The following is a 24,177-nucleotide window of genomic DNA, read 5'->3' as shown; positions in this document are numbered from 1 at the left end:
TTTGAAATCAAAATAACAGTTTTCGAGAATTATAAATTACCTATATTGCAATATAAATGGTGTTTCCTTGATTAGGTTTTATACGATATGAAATAAATAATAAATAAAACGTAGATTTGAGAACAAAAAACTTAAATAGATTTTTTATTTTTATTTTACTATTATAAGTGTCTTAAAAAAGTTATACATACTACTTTTACGTAGTATATTAGTTGCAGTGGACAGGCAAGATATATTTAAGTGGTCGTTGGATAGTATTTCAGGTGCCAGCTGATTCGGTATTGTACAGGGCCAGTGAATAAGTGGAACTGTGGTGGGATGGAAATGGGTAGGAATATAGTAATGTATTCGATGTTTCATTACGGAGATGGATTTTAAAACAGCTCTAAACCGGCGACGTAGCTGTGTGTTTGTTGAAACCTAAAGTTGTTTAACGTTTTTTTCATTTGGGATAACGATATACTCTTCCGGTCAACGACGACACACGGTGAACATCCATGATATTGCGTCTAATTAAAGAATAATATAAAACTGAATGCGGCGAAAGGAAAGCGATTTTGATAAAACAGTAATTTAAAAAAAAAAAAAACATTTTTTCAAAGCTCTTTTTGTTCAACGTAAAAAAAAGAATTATTAATTTCAGTTGTTCTCAGTATCACCACGTATCCGTATCTTATTATTATAATTCTCCAATAGGCAATAGTAGTATTACTTGTATAAAGTCATCACTCATCAACTTCATTATTTCCAGAAGGCATCACTTTGTATCTAAATATATCAATGCGCATTTTTACTACACAATATAAAAACATACATAATTAATAATGCACCGATAAGCAGAAGTAATTTCTTTCAAGTCCGGTTTCATTTCATGCCAAGATAATCACACAAGCCCCAGACGGGAAATTTATTAATAAGATGCTGTGTGATTTCTCTTGAAGTTGTACAGTGTGGACGGTGTAATGGTTTTTCGTGCGGCGAATTGCAACATGCTGGTTAAAGGCTGTGTGATTACCGTGGCATGAAATTAAAATTGACTCTGAACGAAGAAATTAGTCAAACTATACTACTACTACTAAAACTTATGTTAGTGGATAAAAATAAAACAGTGATTAAACATAAATCGATATAAAATGTTTTGGATATCGCACGACCACTAAGAGTAGATAATCGCGTGAAAAATATAGCATGAGGCGATTGATGATTGAATGTTTACATCGAACTTATATTTAACTAATACAGTGGGCTATTTAATTTTGAAATAAAACATACAGCGTTCAAATAAATTTCAAAATATCACTTAATCATCTTGCAATTTCTAAAAGGAGAAAAAAGCAAAAGAGCGATTAATCATATCGTTGTCAGGCGGAAGATTTTACTAAGTTTATCGCACGTTGTGGGCGTTCGTTCAGTAGACTGTTAACCAAATACTGTTGAAACTTTAAGTGTTTATAAACTTTTATATTTAAGCTACTTATTTATGTCTCGTTTTGTGGATTAAAGAATTAGTTAATGTAGAAAGTTAAAAAGTTTATTGGACATTGGATCGGGTCTCAGTGTTGCGTCAAAATAAATATAAGTCAAAGAACACAATATTTGATGTTGTATACAATAACTTACAGTAAAGTAACTAGGTATATCACTGTGAAGAATCATTTTGACTTTGTAGTTCATATTTCGTAAGATAAAGTTAAATGATTATCTTAATCAAACTACGGCAACAACCCTATATAAATGTCTGTGAAAGTTGAATATTCCATTAAATTTAATAATCTGAAAACTTGTAGCAACCAAAATTACAATTGAATTTCGAGTAGTTTAACACCAAGCCAGTTGTTATAATTAAACTCGCGTCTATATTCTGACAGACACATTAGTTCAAGAGGTATAATACGTTTATACAATTTTGAATTGATATTTGCATATATTTGATTAAGCCTATATTTATCCATTTCGATACTAATACAGAAATATATTGTACAATAAAATTTAACATGTACATTTTAAATTTAATACTTAATCATAAGATTGCAGTAATTTTAAAATAATAATATTTTAGACTTTATGAAAAATATTATATTACCATAGTTATTATTAATCTACTAAATTAATTTATATCCATTAAACAAGTCCATGAGATATACAGTTATGTACCAAACGCATGGACAGATACGCTCATATAAAATTTAAAAATAAACAACATCTAAACAAATTTGGATGAACCTATCTGTAGTAACTACTCTTTCGCTGAATAAAATTCAAGTATCAAGTCCCGTACACAATAATTTTTCAAACTTTCAAACTTTTTTCTCTAGGTCTTTTAATTGTTAAAGTTTAAAATGTAAAGGCTGTACGATGGTAGGTACCTATATTATAGTGTTTAAGTGTTTACCTTTTACTTTTACTACTATAATGACTAATGTAATTTAATATTCGAAGGTAAGAAATATAGTAAGCACTATAAGCATCTATAGTTTTTATAATAAAAATATATATTATGTATATTTTATTGTTATTTATTTTTTCCTACCGTTAAACTGTAGTCAGTTTTAGATTTCTATCAAAATGTTTCGTAAAATATTTACAAAAATGCAAAAACTATAAAATATTATCCAAATACTATAAAATGTATTGAAATATGAAGTAAATATAGCTTCGTATTTATTTATCCTCAGCATTAGGGACGTATTTTGTGCTTACTCGACATATATTATGTGACCAACAAGAAACTAACTAAAAATAACAATATTTAAATAAGTCCACAATATTCAAATCTAATATAAATTTCAATATGAGTAATGTATATAATAAGCAATAAACAAAATAGTTTTAATTATTTTAATGATAACGCTAACAAACTTCAATGAGTATTAATTGTATAGGTAATAAATAATAGTCATGACTTTGATATGAATAAAAGTTATATTCAAATGGATAGAGATGAATTAAACCGTATAGTAACTAATACCAAAAAAAAAAAAATGATTCATGAACCTTTAGAATTTGATATAAAGGTAGTTGTGAATGGGTCGATAATTGACATTTTCTACAGTTAATTATTATGTTACATTTAAACTTATTAAATTTAAATAAATCTATATTATATTATCCTAACACATATTGTATAGGTAAATGGACAAATGGTAAATACGTCCAAATTTCCTGTATTTGTATGTACATGTAAGTACATAAACTTTAAAAAAAATAAATAATTTTTCAGAAAAATATATACTATTTTTTTTAACCTTTTGTTTCAAACCTCCTATAATATATACAGTTCACTGTGTTTTTATGTATGTAATAACTTAAATATATCCTAGAAGGTTACTTAGATTTAGATTGAATTAATTAAATTTAATTCATGCATTTTAATTTATTGGAAATGTATAATTTTATGTAATCTTTATTTATAATTTGTTTGTGTGTGCATTTTTTAAATATCATTTCTGAAAATATTATTATTTCATTTTTTTTTTTTTGTAAGTGCTAAAGTCATTACTCATTTTTAAGATGACTCAGGAAGAGACTGAATAATGTAGATTAAAAGAAGGTAAGTAGGCGTGTTGAACTTTAAAATATGTAGCGTGGTTGATCTTTGTTCTTTTAACATAAATACTATTATACTTGCAAGTTGCAACGTATACGTATTTATTGAAAATTGTATCACCATTTTTGTTGAGCGTTAAGATTATACTTTAGTTTGAAATATTATTCATTTTTAACGATGAAATCAATTAATCGTGTAAAGTGTATGTCTAAAGTACTAAAACTAAATATTTAGATACATATAGACGTAAAGGGTTTCTAATTTATTAAAAATATCAACGATATGAATAATGTTAAAGATACATTTACTCATCGGTGTGGTAACATTTATTATCCCCGCGATACATCCTGCAGAGAGGTAAGTTTAAAGGAATAACCTTCAGTCCAAGAAAGGTAATATTGATGGTCAGCGTAGACATAACTACCTGCCTACGTTTAAGCTATGTATTAATAATAAATCGTCTCAAATATAAAAAAAATCATAAAAACCAAAATATAAAATAAAAAAGGATACTGCAGAATAGTTTTACGTTATTGAATAGTAATTTTCGGTATTATATGTAGTCGATATTATGATAATATAATAAATAGATTACCGATGTCTGAAGTCTTAAAATATTATCTGGTAGTCTGCTGCGGGTGAAAAATAATAGCATTGTGCCATCCTTTTTTTGGATCATTATAATCTGTTTATAACCATACCGATAATTTCAAGAAATAAACCCAATCGTGTTATGTAAAAAATATTATCAAGCATACTGTATATAATAATAATATATCCATTGTTATTATAGCAAATAGTGTATTGATTTTGCGAAGAAAATATATAATTTCTCGGAAACCACACCACCGTGCCTTTTGTATTCGATTATCCAGCGAGTTCGCATGTGTTGAATGACGGCCGCGCAATGGTAATTGAATTTTCTGCTGTTACGATCGCTCGCGTATTGTCGTCTGATTTCCTTTTGCTCGGTGTTTTTTTTTTCCTCGTCATAGTCGTCGTCGTCGTCTTATTCTTCTTCTTCCTCTCTTCTACTTCGTCTCCTGCACCATCTCTTCAACACTAACCTTTTAAAAGTGTACACGCCTATCATGTGACCCTTGCTGGACACAAAATGCGACTAAAGTGGTCTTAGTCCCCGTTAAAAATATATATATTGCACGATAATATCACTAATTTTTTTATACTTATACATTCGCGGTAAATATAGTAGACATGGAACTTTAATTTGATCAATTTTTCTTTAATATCCGCACGTAGCGTATGGAAATGGAAAATTTCATTATTGAAATGGTCTTATTTACTCTGGAACGTATTTGCGTACTTCTTCGCTATGCAATATTATATTACATCAAAAGCGCGGATATGATGGGCAATAATGGCATAATGCAATATTACAGCTATTTTTACCGAACGATCTGAGTGGTATATGTTGGCATGTGTAGGCGTGTCGCATGTGTATATTATGATACATATTAATGTAATGATATATACCTAAGATAAATCGCTATTCGTAGTTTTGTGTCACACGCGTTCCGTGTACGGAACAATTTGGAAACCAGCAAACCCCCTCCCACCGCACAAAGACATTTTAACAAACTTCCACCTACGATTGTGTAAACAATAATAATAATAATAATAATATGTCGTACAGTCGCCGTGGTCGTGTCGGGCGGAACGAGGCGAAACGTTGACAGAGAGCCCTCGACGTGATGGGTAGTCATCGCGGAGACGTATTTGTTTATGAGCTCACCGTGTGTGCGTGTGTGTGTGTGTGTGAGTGGGTCAACCGTTTCGGCGGTTCGTTTTGTTAATTAAACCATTGTGCGAGTTCGAGGTCGAAGAGATGACGTGAATCGGCGGTGCGCCTGTACGAGGGGGCGTGATGGGTGGAGGGGGGGGGTACAGCGCCGGGGAACGATTTTGAAAACTCCGCGCGGAGACACACGTACAATACGCCTCCGACGCCACCGCCGCCGTACCGCATTATACTATTATACTGCTTACAACCGCCTCTCCGCTCCGACATTGGCGCGGTGTAAGCGTTTACGAAAGTTGGTCGCTTTGTTGTTGCCATCAGCTTGATTAATGTGGTTTTATCACCGGCGAACTTCGGTGTGTCTGGCACCTCTCGCGGAGGAGGCGTATCGTTCCGACCGACCGTTATTTCCATCGGCTTGGCTCCGCGCGGCCGGCCCGGCGAACCTCGGTAAACCCGCGGCGACGAGTCCGACTCCGGACTTGGCTGACGGAGTTTCGGTGCCGCGGCGCTGCAGAGAGAAGTTTCCGAGTACTATTACCACATATTATGTGTATTTACGTACGTATTATCGGTAAAACTTTTTCGACGATTTTTCAAGTGGTTCTAATAATGTGTCCGACAATATCATCATGTCTATACATTATAACATTATAGGTATTATGATATCACGGTAACCCATCTCGCGTTATCTCGTGCCGGCAGTGTTATAGGCAGTGGGTGCACCGCCGAAATATGACATAGTTTTAGGCTCTGCGTTTGCCCCGATGCCGCGTAATTATATAATATTTATAACATTATATATATATATGCGTGATGGTTCATTTGGAAACAAAATGCGTCTCTTTAACTCTTTGTTTTATTTCATTTAATAGGTTTCGCTTTAAAATTGCGTTTTGAATTATGACTGTAATGACATTTACCGTTAAATAAAACGAAACTTTAATGAACTTTCACATTTTATCCGAAGTTTGGGTCAACTTAAATTTTATGAAATATTTAACGTTACTAAATTATTTTTAAACAGACCATCTATATAGCAGTTTAAAGTTTATGATACGAGTATATGGGTTGCTTATGTAGATTGAACACAGTGTAATATTTTCGATTTGCTGTACTGGTTCCAAAAGATTAAATTACTATAGTTTGTCCACTATATATAATTATAATTAGTAATCATTACTTACAAAAAAAAAATTCCAAAGATAAAGATAATTAATTTTGTTTTGTAATCAAAATTGTTTTTATTCTTAAATTATAACACACCCACTTTCAAATGAAGTGTATCTTATTATTTATTTAAAATATATATGCGTATATTATATATATATATATATATATGTATATGTATTACATTAATCAAAAATTCTTTAAGAAGTTTACGTTGAAACGAGCGAAGTCACACAACTCACAATTCCTTAAACAGATAACTTTTTACACTGTAATTTTCATTCTTTAAGAATAATAACTTTCCAAACCTCCTCCTAAATATATATATATATATAATTTAATATAATATTTATAAAAAAAGTTTTTCTCGTTAATCTAAACAAAGGAATATGAAGATAATTTATGAAAATAAAACACTTGGATTTTTAAATATATGTAATTAAATCTCCTACATAATTGTGCTCTAGGTATATTTCATAACCTATTGAATGAAGATTAAATATTATTTGAATTGTATTTAATTTTCTTTGGAAAATATATCAGTTTGACTTAAATGCCATTAGAGACACATAGTTCCATTTTTTTCCTAATAGGAATAAATGGTAATTAATAAGTACATCAAGTAATTTAGAAAGTGGCCACTTCTACCGACACTCCAATTTTATAAATTAGAATATATACGGATAAAAATAAACAAATACAACAATTCCTAAATCTCAAATGTCAAAAACATTGAGAAAAACCAATCACCAAACTCAATACAGTAAAAATACAACATTCTAATATGGCGAAACCCAGGCCAAAAAGAAATGGGGGACCATTATAAATCACCTTCAAATAGAGCATACACCTCTTGGTCCAAAACGTTCCACTATTATGTGAATCTTATTGAGAGAATTAAACTATTAAACGTATCTTAAATGATCAATAAAAACAAAAAAAAATGTTTTTTTCTTTTACCTTTTATTCAGAATTGAAACTAATGTCCGATTTATGCGTTACTTTAATGACGCATTATTAGTATAAAGTATTAATGTTATATATGATATATGATTACTGTTACGTATGAGTTTATTTTAAATCTTGCCTCTAAACATACAAATAGCTTAATTTTTTAAAAGCTAACATTTTGAAAAAGTTTGTATCAAAAAAAATGTTCCCCCCATTTTCTTATGCTCTTATGTCTCATTCTTAAACGGTTATTAATAATGTATAGCTATAACAACTATCATAATTTATTTTACAAGGAGTTTTTAATTTTAATTTGAGAATTTTTAAGATATATATATAAACTGGACTTGCATTAAAATAATCTATCCTCGCTCACACATACTTATACTTTTAACAATTAATGAAGTAGAGATAGACATTTTGATTATTTACATTCGATTATTAGAATCAATGGACTGATTTTGACGGGACTTTCATTGCAGACTTCCTTTAATCTTTGGAGTGTCACAGACACGTATCATCACGATATCTCATCGGAGAGTTGGCTGACAACAACATGGCAGTGCTACCTTAAACTGCGTTTGTTTGTTAAATATAAATAAATCTATACGACCGTTAAGAGATCGAGTAGCAACTTAGCCGCAATGAAAGTTCTGTTCGAATAAGACCTATGTTGTCGCGATAATCTTCATGTTTTCTACTAAGGATCTGTTTCATAAGCTGAGTACCTATAAAAGGTTAGTAAAATAATTACTTTTTCCGGATTTGAATGAGTGATGTATCAGTGACACTTCAACTTTTACCGTATTAAAATAAATGATTAAAAAATGAATTTTATTTTATTAAACAGCTTAAAAGATACCTATATATCTTAGTGTCTAGGTTTTATCTAATATTTCTTAAAACACTCCTCTGCCTATTCCGCTTGCTTGATTTGTAACGTGCAATATTGTATATCTGAAATTTTGAACAGCTAGTACAATGTATTATTTTATTCGAGTATACGACTACATAAAGTTAATATTTAAAAATCTTAAATAATATGTTTTTTTTTAAGGTGTAATAAATACATAATATATACAATTACAATAAAAAAAAAGATTGTTTAGTAATATAATTTTTGAGAAGGAAATATTCAAATTTTAAATTTATTAATTTTTTGAGGGGGACATATTCACCAAAATATAGTTTTAAAAATACACTGCATGGATAAAATGTAAAAGCTCTGTTGAACTTAAAGTCGAAACTTTTCAAATAAATGTCTAAATAAAATTTAAGGAGAAAAAGTTGAATAGCCATCACCGTTCCAAGTGTTATGTATGCAAAAAAAAAATGCTATGATGATATATATACATCTATATTATTTACAATATACGTCATGTATATGTATGCATTATTTATATTTATTTTTCAACATACGTATCTTTGAAGGAAATTTATCACGCACACGAGCAATGAGCGGTCTTTTATGCCTCTACGCATAAGGCCATTGTCCTGGACTGGTGAAACTTTCCGAACTTGAGATATAGTTTGCGGGTGTACTTGACTCGAATACGTAATACATACAGCTTGGGGGATAATCATCTCCGTGGGTGTGACAAGAGTTACGATCGATGTATTACATCTTTCAAAGAAATTTTTATTTTATAAAAAAAAATAAAGGCGTCTACTGTTTTATCTGATGGATCATTCGGCTGTCGCGGTAGGTGGTGGTGGCTGAAGAACGAACTCCGCAGGGCTTATATTATTCATCTAATACAACCGTAACTAGAATTGTCAATCAGATACACTTCGTGATCCGAAATAACGTAGAAATTGCTTATATTGATCTCTGATTGATGGCGAATGAAAATGATTAAATTATTTTAATTCCCAGAAAACCTCTTCTATAAATGTATTTCAAACATGTATCACTATTCACTAGTATCGACAAGTTTCTTAAATATTTCGTTATAGAGTTAGTTTATCGAATTTTATAAACTTCATCTAACAGTTATTATAATTTAAAACCTAAATTATAACATACTTCATTATTCGTTGTCTCCAAATATGTTAAGGTTCTAATCTATTTTAAATAGTATTATGTATAGTAAGTACACATTTTATATGTTTAATATTGCTTTTCATAAGAATTTTAAATACGATAACTAGCTGTTATTTATTATAGATTTTTTCTTATATCGTCGGTATCATAAATTATTAAACAAAATTAATATTACTACCTATGTTGTATTGTATTATTGAGTGTGCATATTTTATTTTAACAAAAATATATAACCATAAAAAAGGTAGGCAAGTGGGTGTGGCTCTGCTGTACACAATAGTACAGTAGGTTAGAATACTAATAAGTTACAATTGGGTCACTGTAACGGATGGTGTCAAATTTGAATTCAATGATATAATATAATTGTATAATAAAAACGATTCTGAGCGATGACTGACCGTTAGCCTAGGAGCGTACGAGACAAAACATGGTGTAAATATTTTTATTATTTATTTAGTGGGTAGGTACTAGATTAGTTAATCATATCACATCATATCAAAAAATAACGATCAATAATTAAAAGTTCTAATTTACAATATCATTAGAGCATTATTTATTCAGTACCTATCTATGTATTTTTCGATTCGTTTGTTGATTATTCTAACCAAAACAGTTTGTCGATTAGAATGCTTACAATAAATGATATTATTTCACAGTATACTATTTTTCTTATACTACAGGCTACAGGTCCAGTTGTGTTGTTTATAATAGGGAGGTCCAAACCACGGCCTTCTAAGGTCATTTTTTCGCTCTCCCCCCTTAGAAGACATATTATGTAGAAAATATATTAAAAAATCAACAAAAAGACGGTTGTGATACATTGAGACGGTGGCACTGCGGTAGTCGGTCATATCACCGACCAATAATAATAATAACAAATTATATTAAATTAATATTAACCTGTAATATGATAACAAGATAATTTTGTTTGTTATAAAATAAAATATGAATTTTTTTTTTTCAATTATTTGTACGCATTGTAAAAATAATTTACATTACGCGGTAACACTATGATGGTATACTATATTATGTTAGATACTTTTAATTTAACATTTATTTAAATTATTATTTAGTCATTTATTTGTATTATATTTAAAACACCTAGGTGTTAATTATTATATGTTTTTATTTTATTTAAGTAAAGTAACTAAGTTAGTATTAAATAATATAATAAATATTATTTTCATATATTTTAAATTTAAATGACCAATGTCTATTATCTAGCGCAATTTATTCGTCTATCAATCCTGAAATAACCAAGCGAAATAATTTGTCTATCAATCCTAAAAATAACAGAACGCTACTGTTCTATCATCCTGAAAAGAACCGAGTACAATATTGGTGCTCATATGAAAAGTTCATTATAAGCCCAATCGGTAAACCTAAACTCCTGTATTGTGAACTGTGGTCAAGTACAACTTGGAATTAATTACTCTTACAAGTCCTACTTAATAGTAAAATAAATGTTCAAAATTATATTCAAATTTGAAACTTATTAAAATTGACAATAAATTAAAATTGTGAATCATGCAGCACATACCTCATAAACAGCTCCTAAGGGCATGACTAAACATGCTACCATTAAATCGGCGACCGCTAACGAAACAATGAGATAGTTGGCCACGTTTTGTAAATTCCTCTCCAACAAAATTGCTGCAATCACCAACGCGTTACCTGCAAATATTATAACTGTGTAATTTTAATTTATTTCACATACAAGATATAAAGAACAATGCTGGTAGTTTTGGAATTTTATGATGTTTAACAATAGATATAATACTATAAATAATTTATTGCATTGCGTTTATGAATTCCATCTCGTATTTTACCGTTTTTAAACCTTTAGGTAAAAACAAAATAATAATAATAATGATTATTATTTTTTTAATAACAAACATAATGGCACGGGATTATTCATGGAAATTAATTTTTCTCCTCGTGGTTAAATGTATTACCTGTTTATAAGCCTAATATAGTAATATAAAGACAAAAAGTTGTATAATATTATATTTATAAAAATATTAATTTACTACGAGTTATATCGGTAGGTTTATACTTCCAGAAAAATTCAAGTTTCAAATAGATTGTAGTTTGTTCATTAGTAATTTAAGTTAATTTTAAACTGTTTACAAAATATCAATTTTATTTAAAATTAAAAACATCCAGGAACGAAACGGAACGTTACTGTTATATATATTTAAATTCAACCCTCGAGAAAAACAAATAATTATTCGATTCTGGAACGAGTGAATAATAATTAATTTAAATGTGAGTTAATATATTGTTATATTGGGCAGTGAGTACACGAATTTAATTAAAGATTTTGGCAATGTTTCAAACTATTGAATGAAAACAAAAATAGTCTTACTATCACTAGTAAATTAAAAAAAACCAATTAAATTTATTTGTTCATTACAATTAATGTCTTGTATTTCTTGATAACAACAATTATTGTAGCAGGTAATACAAAATATAAATATCAATGGAAAGTTATCATGGAAAATAAATATTATAGATGACCTGCAGAGTCTATAGATTTGTTTGTCGGCAGTTAAATCTTATTTTACGTTACTTATATCATGGTATTGGTAATAGGTAATTATTTAAGCTACCTACTAAATGGTAGTATAAAGTGCAGGTAGTTATAGAACGATTTAACAGCCGATCAATGCACTATTATGATAATAAGCAATACGACAATCCCATGAGCCTCAGATATTTGATAATACCTATAAGCACACAAATTACAATGATATATTTTACCGTGCGTAGATATTTTAGCACACAGTGGCCTGAGCATAAATTTATTCGTATACCTACTTATACATTTCAATCGGATGTGATTTGTACTTATTTCCCCCATATAAACATCCTTTGACAGTAATAAATTGTATAATAATGTAATTTCACATTGTCAAGTCTCTAAAAAATAACATTTATTTTACATAATGTTTACATTTTATTCTTAAATCGAATGAGAATTGCATTATCGACGTTTATTTTTATCCATAAGCTCTTTTATTGTCTATACTGCCTCTTGCGTCTGGTTAATCTTAAAGTTTGTATTATTTCCATTTTATTTAGCCATTACTACTTTCGTGTCTATCTGAAAATAGTTTTTCATTTTTGGCCAGTTGCTTAGCATACAAATTATTCTCACAAATTGAAACAAAATGAAGAAAATATTTAAATATTATACTACAATGTTGAGGAAGTGGAATAGAACATTAAGCCACTTAAAATTTTATGTTTTACGTCATTGCACAGTATCTCATTCAGAATGACGTACAGTTTGGACACTGATCAGAACTATTAGAAACTATTAAATATAAGTTAAAAAGGTCAAATTATAACTATTTTATTTCATCAAATTAATTTTATTATTCTACTTTATTCATTTTCATAGTTTTCTTCTTAATAAATATATAATTTGTGTTGTATTTATAAGAGTTAACGTACCTACCTAATATTCAAAAGACATTGAATAATAAGACCAATGAACTGAAGAGATTTGCGATGATAATATACTCCTCATAATAGACTTAAATTTATGGAAGTATGATCCATTATATTCATTTCTTAATTAATTTTTGCATTTTGATTACATATACAATTTCCCTTATAATTACATTGTTTATTAACTAAAATGATAAAAAACTAAAGAGTAAAATATGATTATGTATATATTATATTTTCTTCAAACGTTATAAATATTAAAACTCACTTAAGCCAATTTTATCAGATAGGCAAAGTTATTAGTACAAACAAAAAGTGTATATTTTTTTGTTGTCGGCTCAGAATGGTAAGACTATTACATAGATACATTAGTTATCAAGTTTATAAATGTTTGTAATAAATATAGTATCTTAAAGGAAAAGTGACAATTAACTACCAATATATAATAATAATAATTTAAATGTAGTGTATGTAATATATATTATGTACAATTATAATTTTTCATAGCAATTATAATTAAAAAAAATGTTTAATCAAAATAAAACAATTAATATTTCTGTTTGAGATAATATAATATATGCTTATATACAATAGCACTTTAAAATCGTTATTATTTTTAGTAGGTAAATATAGTTATAATACGAAGCTGTTTTCTCTGTGGAACAAAAACTATACACTTTTGTTGTAAATTGACAATATTCGTATTGTGGTATTCTATAGTCACTATACTGACAGTACTTGTGTTAGTAAAAAGTTAAAAAGTACATGTGATGTTAAAGTAACCATGGGCACATTATAAACACTACGGAGAGGATCTCATCCAATTGTGGCTATTATAATGTTATACGTGAAACGGCGAAAGCATATTTAACTATACATAGTTAGAAGAACCAAAACGGTCATTGTGTTGTTAAATGCCGTATTTTAGATAAACCACCGACAACAGCAAAATATGAAAGTCTCTTATTTACTAAAATATCATCTTCTGCGTTTCATTTTGTCAGTAGTATACAACAAAACCCGTGCTAACATCCCGCTATGATCTTATATACGACCATTAAATTTTTATATTCTTTTATTTTTTTGTTTATTAAAAATGTGTTACATACATAAATGTATAATATATATGTATACTACGTACCTATATAATACTTCCCTATAATGAGTACTCTGTCTGTACGGGGTTGTAAGCAATGTTGGAAAAAACCAATTGTATAATTTATCCAACGGAGGAATTCATATTTGAGAAAATTCCTCATGGAAATATTATGTGCGATGATGGTAAGAAAAAAAAATATAAATATATTTTGTAATATGATCGTTATCTGAATAATATGTTTAAAGTATTTAGTAATATAATTTATAAAAGAAGAAATAATTAGACATTTTTAATGTTTCCAATATTATATAAACTTAAACTGTTCCATCAATTTTAATAAATATTTGTTCAAATTTTTAGAATACTGATATCCAAATATTTTGTGAAACGGTCGGATACTAAATATATTTCGTAATAATTAAAAAATATCTTATGGTTTAATATTCTGATGTAAATTTGTAAAATTATAATCATTATGATCAATTTTTATTATTTTTAAATTTAACTTGTATATTTTATACCATCCTAAAAACTCGGGTGGTTGATGAAGAGAAAAATTCACAATGGGTTTTGGTTATTGAATGTAATAAATGTAAGTATATTATGTTAGTTTATATTTTAAAACTATGGAATCGTTTTTTATATGTAAATTAAGAAACAAATAGATTTTTAAAGCTTATATGTCTGATATAAGTTCACATAAAAATATAAAATTACAACTTATGTCATTATGGAATAGTCATCATATTTTAACTTATATAATTTTAAACAATTATTTGATTGCTATGATAATTAACCACTATTATTACATATCTAGTTATTACTCACGAGCGATTAAAAAAATATAATTTATGTAGCAATTTCCAGTATAATATCTATACGGTATAGATATTTTGTTTTTAAATTGAATTTTTGAAACCAATATTAACCAATATTATACACAAACAATATTTAGTTATCACTTATCAATAGTAAAAATATGTTTTTCTGATACACATATCCCATTTTTAAATGAGTTACCTATTTGTGTTTTTATGAACTCTAAACGTGGTTCATATAGAATTTTTTTTTGATAGCAGTTTTTAAATAACTTATGAATGGAAACGTTTTTACGTTATATTTTCATTCCTTTAGATCTTCTTTTGCCATTACCTATGCTAGTAACCATTACGCTTCAAAACGCTCGCAACGCTGTTGATTTCATTACACAAACGGTTTATGCCGTTAGCCTGGTGTGTTTTTTACCTTGTGTGGTTTTAAAATCAGGTAACTAAAAATACATATACGTTTATGTGAGTTGAAATGTCATAAAAAAAAAAATAAAAAACCATAACGGTCCAAAAAAAAAAAAGAAATTTTTTAAATATGAAAGCACATCAGTATTCGTACCAGTGCACTTATGGTACAGTTTTAGTAGTAGTTTTTGTTTATAAAAATACCGGAAACTGTTCGTTTGTGATGTACAAATTTAAAAAAAAAAATGCAAAGCTCAAACGTAATTTTTAAATTTATTATTCAATTATTTGATTGACGTAATCGGCGTGTAAATGCTGAAGAGCAGGTAGCGTTAAAACGTAACAAAAAGATAGAAATAAAATCAACCACCTACACCTACTGTAAAAATACGAAATTAAAAAATAAACAAATAACTGAGTTTTAATATTCTAATGAATGTTTTGTTAAAATACAGGCAGTGCCAACCTGATCGAAATAATTACGACTGAATCGATTTATTCGATGTAGTATGAAAAACAAAACAATGCAATCTCCTAACAAAAGAATAATACGTGGGATGCGATGACGGGTAATCGTTATCTAGATCGATAATTGGTTGTAATATGGTAAAAAATGCTTATGATGAAAAATAAAATGGTTTTGCAGGCCATTGTTGTGCGTGGGCTGGCAGATAATACCGCGGCCACTGGTGTGTTGTTTTAAACGATTATCACGAAACAGAATTTTTTGAACTTAAAGACATTTAATATGAACAATTTTTATAAATATTCATGTACCTCTTTTTGTACAAAAATATTATAATGACTGTAAAATGGAAATTCAACAGTCACGAAAATAATATATTATATGGAAATTATTTCCCCGCTTGACAGGTATACCTTACAATATAATATAATATTTTAATAAATATAAATATTAGTTTGAAATAGTTTGAATCTAGTTTACTACAAGAATAAAAATATTCATACATATTATTGTATGCCGTACCTACCTACGCACGTTTCGGAAATTCAATTTTCAAAACCATCAGAATTTATGAGTGAAACTCGGTTTCGAAGTACCTACTTATCCAACGTTCATTTTAAGTTCATCTTTATAATACCATTATCACGTATCAAAATAACCCGTATAATATTGCACCCGTCCATTTGTCTAATACAATTTATTTCGAGAGAATGTTGTACATGACTCGTAATAATTTGAGTTTATAACAACCCGATGTGTGCGAACCAACACCACTCGGTGCATGTTTACATAATATACAAGGGCAAATTTTTTTTTATCACGTGCAGTGGAGTTATAGTTTATATGCAGATATATAACATTTTGCTGTTTTATATAGCATGTAGAGTGTGTAATTTTAATCTCCATATATTTGACGATTTTGGTTAATATAATAACTATATAAAAAATCTATTTGAGGAATTATCGATAAAATCACCCCACATGCAAAATATTATGTATTACGACGACTTGAGGTCGTACAGTCGTACCAACGCGCAGCCAACAATATAGGGATTGACTCACCACAAATGGTCGTCAGAATCATCGCACCCAGTATTATGCCGATGGAGATGACGAATATGTAGTTGGTGAGGTCTTCAACCTCGGCGCCAAGCGTGTGATTGTACGAACCGTTCAGGAACGGTTCCACGCCTGCCGTCGCGTTGGCCAGGACGGCGGCCGCTGACGAACCGTTCTCGGTGCCATAGTAGTAACCGCCGGCGCCGGAACCGTCGTCGCCGATGGCCACGGACCGGACGGGCCGCCGGAAGTAGTCGCCGAATCGGTCGCCGGTGGCAGACAACCGGCCGGACGCCGCTGTGGCCGGGTAATATTCAGCGGCACCGTCGCCGCCACTGCCGCCGTCACTGCCGCCACTGTCACCGCCGCCACTTACGACGTCACCACCGCAGTAGAACGTTATCGCGTCGGCCGCCACCCGCAGCACACAGCCCTGGCGTCTACTGCCGGTGGCCGCAAGTGCTCCGAGCAGGGCCATATGATACTCGTCGCGGGCTTGTGGACCGGCCGCCGGATCAAAATTCGTCGAAGACCGTCTGAAAAAAAAATGATAAGACCAACGATTCAGTATCAATATGACCGTGGCCGAATTAATGTGGGGGGGGGCGCAATGGTATAGTATCCGTACCACTGCAGCAGTTTTAACCCTGGGTGACAAATCGTCTTAACCGGCCAGAGAAAAAAAATATGTTTTTTTATTTTGTATTATTGTTGATTGAAAGGCTTTTATTACATGCAGAAATATCACAGTTTTGCCATTTTAGCCATTTTTAGGCATATTCGCATATTTGTATGTATACAAAATAGTAATGAACGCGGAAATAGTTTAATAAATATGGACCTGGATAATGAATATAATATAACGATTGCACGTGTTTCAAGCAAGCTATAATAATATACAGTTGTAGGACCTTCAAAATTAAAACTACATCGACGTGACACTCTGTTACCTACAAAGCAGAATAGGCAAGGTAACTTAAACAGTTAACAGTCCATTTTTCAGTAAGACATAATATTTATTATTAATTATTATTCATAATTAATTATTGAGAGTTTGGGGTATTTAAATATTTTTGGTCATAATATAGGTTTTACTGAACTGAACCAAATTGTACACATCTATACCGAGTTCAACTCGGCAACTCGCCGTGCCTATCCGGGCCTGGTTACCCATATTATACTTAAGTATCGTTATTTTAAGATTTTTCTAACAACTTTTCAACAGTATTATAATAAGCTTACAGAACGAGAATGAACTTTATCACATAATATTATCGTAATATAATTTTTTTAAGAAAAAAAGTTTTTAATAAAATTCTGAATAAATTTAATTAGTTTATTTATTGTCAGAATAAAATAGAAAAATTAGATAAAAATCTCTGCACTTACCTCCCTTTCCACCTACATAGATCATGCATTGGATGAATTCATAACGCTTATTGCTTAGGAATGTCTAAAATGTAGGCCCACGGAGGGGGGGGACATATATAGGTTTTTAATAATGCTTTGTTATACTTAGTTTATCGAGTTATTACTTTTTATACATAATATGGTTAACTCTGATAAATAATATTTAAAGTCGAAACAAACACAGTGGTGACTGGTGATATAAATCATTATTATTATTATTCTACAACAAAAATCTAGAAAAATACAAACTTGTGATTAACTTATACAATTTAGAAACTCGAAAAATTAGTCCCATTGGCCATATTAGCCATATTTAAATATTGCTTTAATTGATGAACCATGCATAATGTAGGTATAGTATTAAATACAAATTATGAAACAATGTTACGAAATGTTTTTATTTAGGTAAGCATAGTATAATAATTTATTGTTGGTGGACAAACAGAACAATATATAGGTGGGTATATCATGAAAGGCGAGGTTGAAAATATGAAAGAGCCATATTAATATTTTTTTGATTAACCTAGTGATATAACCCCAAAAATATAAATTAATCAGTAGCATTTAAAACAACTGTATTTTAACGTGCTTTTAAACATTAATATAATAATATTTTGCAGGACATATTATGTGACCGATTTATATTAAATTTAATAAATTGTTGGACAGTTTCAAATTAATCAGTTGTTGAAGATTAGCATTTCAATCTCAACTTCCATTAAAAATTACCCAGTTATACAATGGATGAAATACTATAAGAAACTAAATGAGTATTTGTTGTGGTTCGTTTGTTAAAACTCGCTTTTACTGAAATAACTCCATTATACGAACTACAAAAGATTGAAATAATAAATTGAGTTTTCATTAAAAATGGCAAATGACTGATCGTAAACAAATCTGGTTTCTACAAAATACTCATTGGTACAATATTATATTATATTTAACTTTTTAATTTTTATTTCAATCACTGTCAGTCAAAGCTAATAATTTACCCGTATATTGATTGTATACCATTTTATAAAACATCTTATTCAACCACCCGGAACTGATCAAATTTGAATTTAAACAAATAGTTTTTCCTAGACACCTTTTTAACACAATACAACAATCGGACACAATAATAAGTAATAACATTTTAATATCAATTATACTATAAGCTTTCTACAGAAATCGGCGCTTAAATATCTAAAACATTTTTGTGAATATTGTTTTTCTAATTTATTCCGTAAGTATTAGGTTATTTCGTTTTTATCGACAAAACGTTACAATAGGTATTATGTACGAACAATATCGACTAGACATACTGCGGCATTACAATTACGCGGCGTGGAAGTAATTAATCTTGATTGTTTTGCTGTGTGTGGGTTTGAGTGATTTAATTATGCCCCATGAAATCGTTTCTAAAACGTTCCGAGTTCGGTTTGATATGAGAATATGATTAGCCAAAGCCTACACAACAGTAATTCATATTATTAAAATTAACTTCATTATGAATATAAACGTACAGTGTATTCCATAATTGTATAGGTATATAATGCAGAATACGGTCACAACTATGCCTATATGTATATAATGATACAATGTTTAAAAAAAAAAAAACCACCAACAAATAAATTAACCATACTATCGATTGAATAAACTAATTGTTATTGCAGTGACCTTCATAATTAAATCATCAAAGTTTGATGGATACAATGTACACCACCGGTTAGATATTATGTCAATACTATACCATCAAATTTAATATATACATGCATATGCATATAATTACGTCCCGTAAAGTGAAATACGCGGAATAAAATTAACGTCAGTACAATGTACTTACTGTTATTATACGGTACATATATAGTATAATATATAAGATATATAAACATATAATATTATTTGGTCAGTTTTTTAACAATGTCAATTTATACAGTAAGAGGTCGTAAAACAAGATAGTTGCAATACAAAAAACATTTTATTGATTTATCCGTAAACAGCAAATTCTTTATAAACAATTTCAATTAAACTAAATCACTATTTTGTTTTTATTTTGAATAAAAGAAATACACTTTATTCGAGTTATACAGAATACAGATCCTCAATTATAACTATGGAATACCCTTTGCTTACAAACATTTTATATATTTCTTTAGTCATCTATATATGTAGTTAATTATATTATATTTTATACAACACATTATACTATACGTATAATAGATACAATTTATAATCTGTATTAATTGTAAATTTCAAACTTTCAATTACTAAAGATAACATAAATACCAATAATATTTCCATAGTATATTATATGTTAAATGCGTACCATTAAAATTATTTTGATTTTGCTTTCCATATTGTGTGAAACGCTAAGTATTTATGCAGCTATGAGTAAATGTAAGTAAATACCTATTCAATAAAAGTAACTATTATATTTTTATAAATTATATTGGTAATTATTATGTTGTGCTATTGTTTTGGCGTTGAATTTAAGTTTGATTGGGATGTTGTGAGTGTAATATTTGTGACACCGAAAATATTCAAATTTGTAAATTTAAATTATGCTGTTTGTCATGTTATTAGGTACTTACCTAATATATTGATTTATTTGGATTATGATAGTTAAAACTACTTAATATTATTTATACTCAGTTTAGCGTTACTTTTAACTTTGAATTCAACAATATTTTGTCAAGCATTAAAAAAAACCTTTTAATTTACTATTTACACACATTTTTGTATTAGAGGATTGAGCTGACTATTGAAGGACAGAAGAAGGGATTGAATATCTACTGTAACGTAAAAAAAGTTGGCAACACAAAAAATGTAACCCAAATTACGCCACTGCATTGTTAAACAATATTAGTTTTAATTTTATTGACTAATTCCAATGCAAAATATTATGGTATTGTACCTATAATCCATTTAAACTATTCCGCATAGTGAGTGTTATAGATTTAACCATTTAAGTTTTTAACACCGGGCGATGGTATAAAATGTTATCCCTATACATTGTTAGTAATTAACTCCTCATAAGATCAATATGTATAGCGTTTCAGATTTGTATTATAGTTATTATCATTCGTTATATGCACATTTACTGAAATTATAATATGTTATAATTAATCATAGTCAAAGTTAGTATGAATAAAAAATCATAAAATGTAAGCTTTTGGGGCCAACTTCACACACGTATAGAATGCAGGTACTGAGTGTTAGATTTTCATCATATTTAGTTGAAATCAGCAAATAGCAGCGTATTATCAAAATATAGATTATTATATAGCATATTATCAATTATCTATTAGTCTTTTTTACATGCAAAATAACAATTTTGTCATTAAAATTTTTTTAACCAGTTTAAATGAACTCAGTACAGTTTTAAAATATTAAATATTTTTCCTAAAATTATTGAGAAATATTATACCATTTTCGTTAATACGTAAATTAATTTATTATAGATGTTAACTAGTATAATACATTATATAAAATTGAATTCAATATTTTAATATTTCTCGGTATGCTGAACAATTTATTCTTTATTTTTAAATTTATGATTTTTCAGTACCTAGTTAAAAGGTGTTTAGAATATAATACGTCATATAATATTGAATATGATATTATACACTCATAACTCATAAGAATAATCGTATATGACATCAAAGGTGCGCTACCGCAATACGCACACCTATAAGACCATACAATTTGTTGTGACATTTTAGAGGACGCTACACTCACATCCGTTGGTCTCTGTCTTACAAATATTATACGTATAACATTGCAAATTGTACATTCTAAATAATACATTTAACTCTGTTATGTTTAATTTTAGAGTCAACTGACTTACGATCAAATTTAAAAGTAAGAATATTATCTAATAGTTCTAGTACGTTTTTTTTTTTTAATGATTATAGTTTTAAAGCGAGTTATGCGCTTTCAATATTTTAAATTGAATTAAATTCAATATTTTAAAAATAAACACTGACAGATATCTAAAACATAAATTGATTAATAATAAAAAAGCATTTTATAAGTGTAGGTATAATAATAATTAATAATAATTCATAAATAGGTATTAAAATAATTTTGAATATTACAATGATTGACAAAATGCCAATTGAGATTCACAAATTACAATGAATACTTAATACTTTCTTATAATTTATAGTTTCTAATGAGGTCAGGCTACGTGTCAGATAGAGTAGTTCAAATCATAAAAATTAAAAACCCAAGTTGTATTTTGGACAATTGATAACAATAATTATTAAACTATGCATAAGTACATATAAACGTATAAATCATTAAATGATTATAAGTTATGTATATTGGCATACATAAACATAAATAATATATTATTATATATATATCGGTACACGATTTTGTACGTTTATAATGATATTCGAATGACCAGAATAGTTAATGGTCCAGTCGACTGAACTGAGATTAGGTACCTAAAATCCGAACAATGCGCAACATGTTGCCAATCGATCCTTCAAAATTGTGCGTTCGTAAGATGAAAAAAAGGAGAAACCAACCCAAAGATTAATCGAATTGCTAGTGTTACACGAAACTTGCTGAAAACGTAACTTGCCATTTGGTGCCAAAAACGGTTCTGTGTAAAAACAGATAAACTCCTGTGTCCGATACATTGCCGCTTTGGTAATTATTGTTCACCATCTGACCAGATAAAAACTACCAGGCCACATTATAGCCTATAGGTATTTTTGTTGGAGATGAGGATGTGACCAAACATTTTCCTTGAAAGGCTGGCTAAATTACATGGATATGACTTATTTCAGATAAGTGGACCGTGAACATCGCTCACATGATTTAATGATTAAAATAATAGTTTTATTTTATGGTTGTTTGAAATCATATTGAACTATAATATAACCTTATTATAAGTAGCTCGTAACTTACAGCCATACGAATGTACGTTTTGTTATAAAAACAAGTTTTGATGATATCTAAATAATTTAGTTTTAAATAATTAAAATATGACGTAATGAAACCTATATGTCATCATTATAATAAATTATTTTTATATTACAATTCTGTCAAAATAATTGTGATGTTATTGTAGTAATGTTTATAAAAAGTGAACTTATTGTCATGATATACCCACTACAATATATTTTGATGAGTTTTTCTTTTTAGTTTTTAGTTAATCCATAATGATTGTGTCTTAAATGTTTCGTAATATCATGTTTATTTCCTATATGATGTGCCTAATCACATACCTTATGATATTTGTATGAGTTTTTTTTTTTTAAAATGATCCTCAACAATGATCTTCGAAAGCAACTATAATAGGAATTTTACTAATGTATTTTTATTTTATAACTTTTACTTACATGATTTTTATTGCTTTGGTAGTCCCACTCCCAATTTGTTTGTACGAAAACTATGTGTAAGTGTTCTTCTGAAGTTCGAATATTACGCGTATAATACACTTTAATAGTGAATTACTATTCCATGAACAGTCTAATGCCAAATAATACGAATGGCATAAATTAATCGAAAGGATTTCGATTTGTCGATATAACTTTAATATAGACCTTAGACTATTTATAGTTGAACATGCATCACTACAAGAGGGGGTAGATTAAGAATAAAAATAGTAATTGTATTCATATAAACATACAATACTATAATTATAACTAACCGATTAAAAACAAATTTTTACCTAATATTTAAATTTAAATAAGAAAACTATGTTTGGTTTAACATGATATGAGTATGTACCTACCTACAATTCCCTGCGATTATTATAAATAAAAATTTTTATATAATATACCTATATGTGAAGTGTATATAACTAATTTCAATCGAACAGTAACTGTTTAGATAAAAATGTTTATTATTCTGGTAGCATAACTATAGTTATCTATAGAATATAAAACTGAGTACCTACCAAAAGCTGTTTTAATTGAATAATATGTTATTTATAGTGAACCTATGTAAACATAAATCCGCCTTGTATAAATGTGTATTGCGTG

The 24,177-nt window shown here is 28.9% G+C and overlaps 1 protein-coding gene across 4 annotated transcripts in view; it reads right to left on the bottom strand.

The window, feature by feature from the left end:
• Positions 1–24,177, bottom strand: part of LOC132938677 (5-hydroxytryptamine receptor) — a 228,139-nt gene that overhangs the window by 63,647 nt on the left and 140,315 nt on the right. For 3 of the 4 annotated variants that reach the window (XM_061005652.1, XM_061005653.1, XM_061005651.1), the window contains 2 exons: positions 16,790–17,322; positions 11,012–11,145 (listed from right to left, as the gene is read on the bottom strand). In XM_061005652.1, the coding sequence (XP_060861635.1) occupies positions 11,012–11,145; positions 16,790–17,264 (609 nt within the window). In that variant the 5' untranslated portion in view covers positions 17,265–17,322. Of the gene's footprint in view, positions 1–11,011; positions 11,146–16,789; positions 17,323–23,532; positions 23,797–24,177 lie in introns of those variants that run through there. The other variant, XM_061005654.1, reaches the window with a different exon arrangement.

The sequence above is a fragment of the Metopolophium dirhodum genome, chromosome 2 (genome assembly GCF_019925205.1).
Source record: "Metopolophium dirhodum isolate CAU chromosome 2, ASM1992520v1, whole genome shotgun sequence".
In the NCBI taxonomy this organism is placed as follows: Eukaryota; Metazoa; Arthropoda; class Insecta; order Hemiptera; family Aphididae; genus Metopolophium; species Metopolophium dirhodum.
This window is presented reverse-complemented; position numbering and strand designations above follow the sequence as displayed.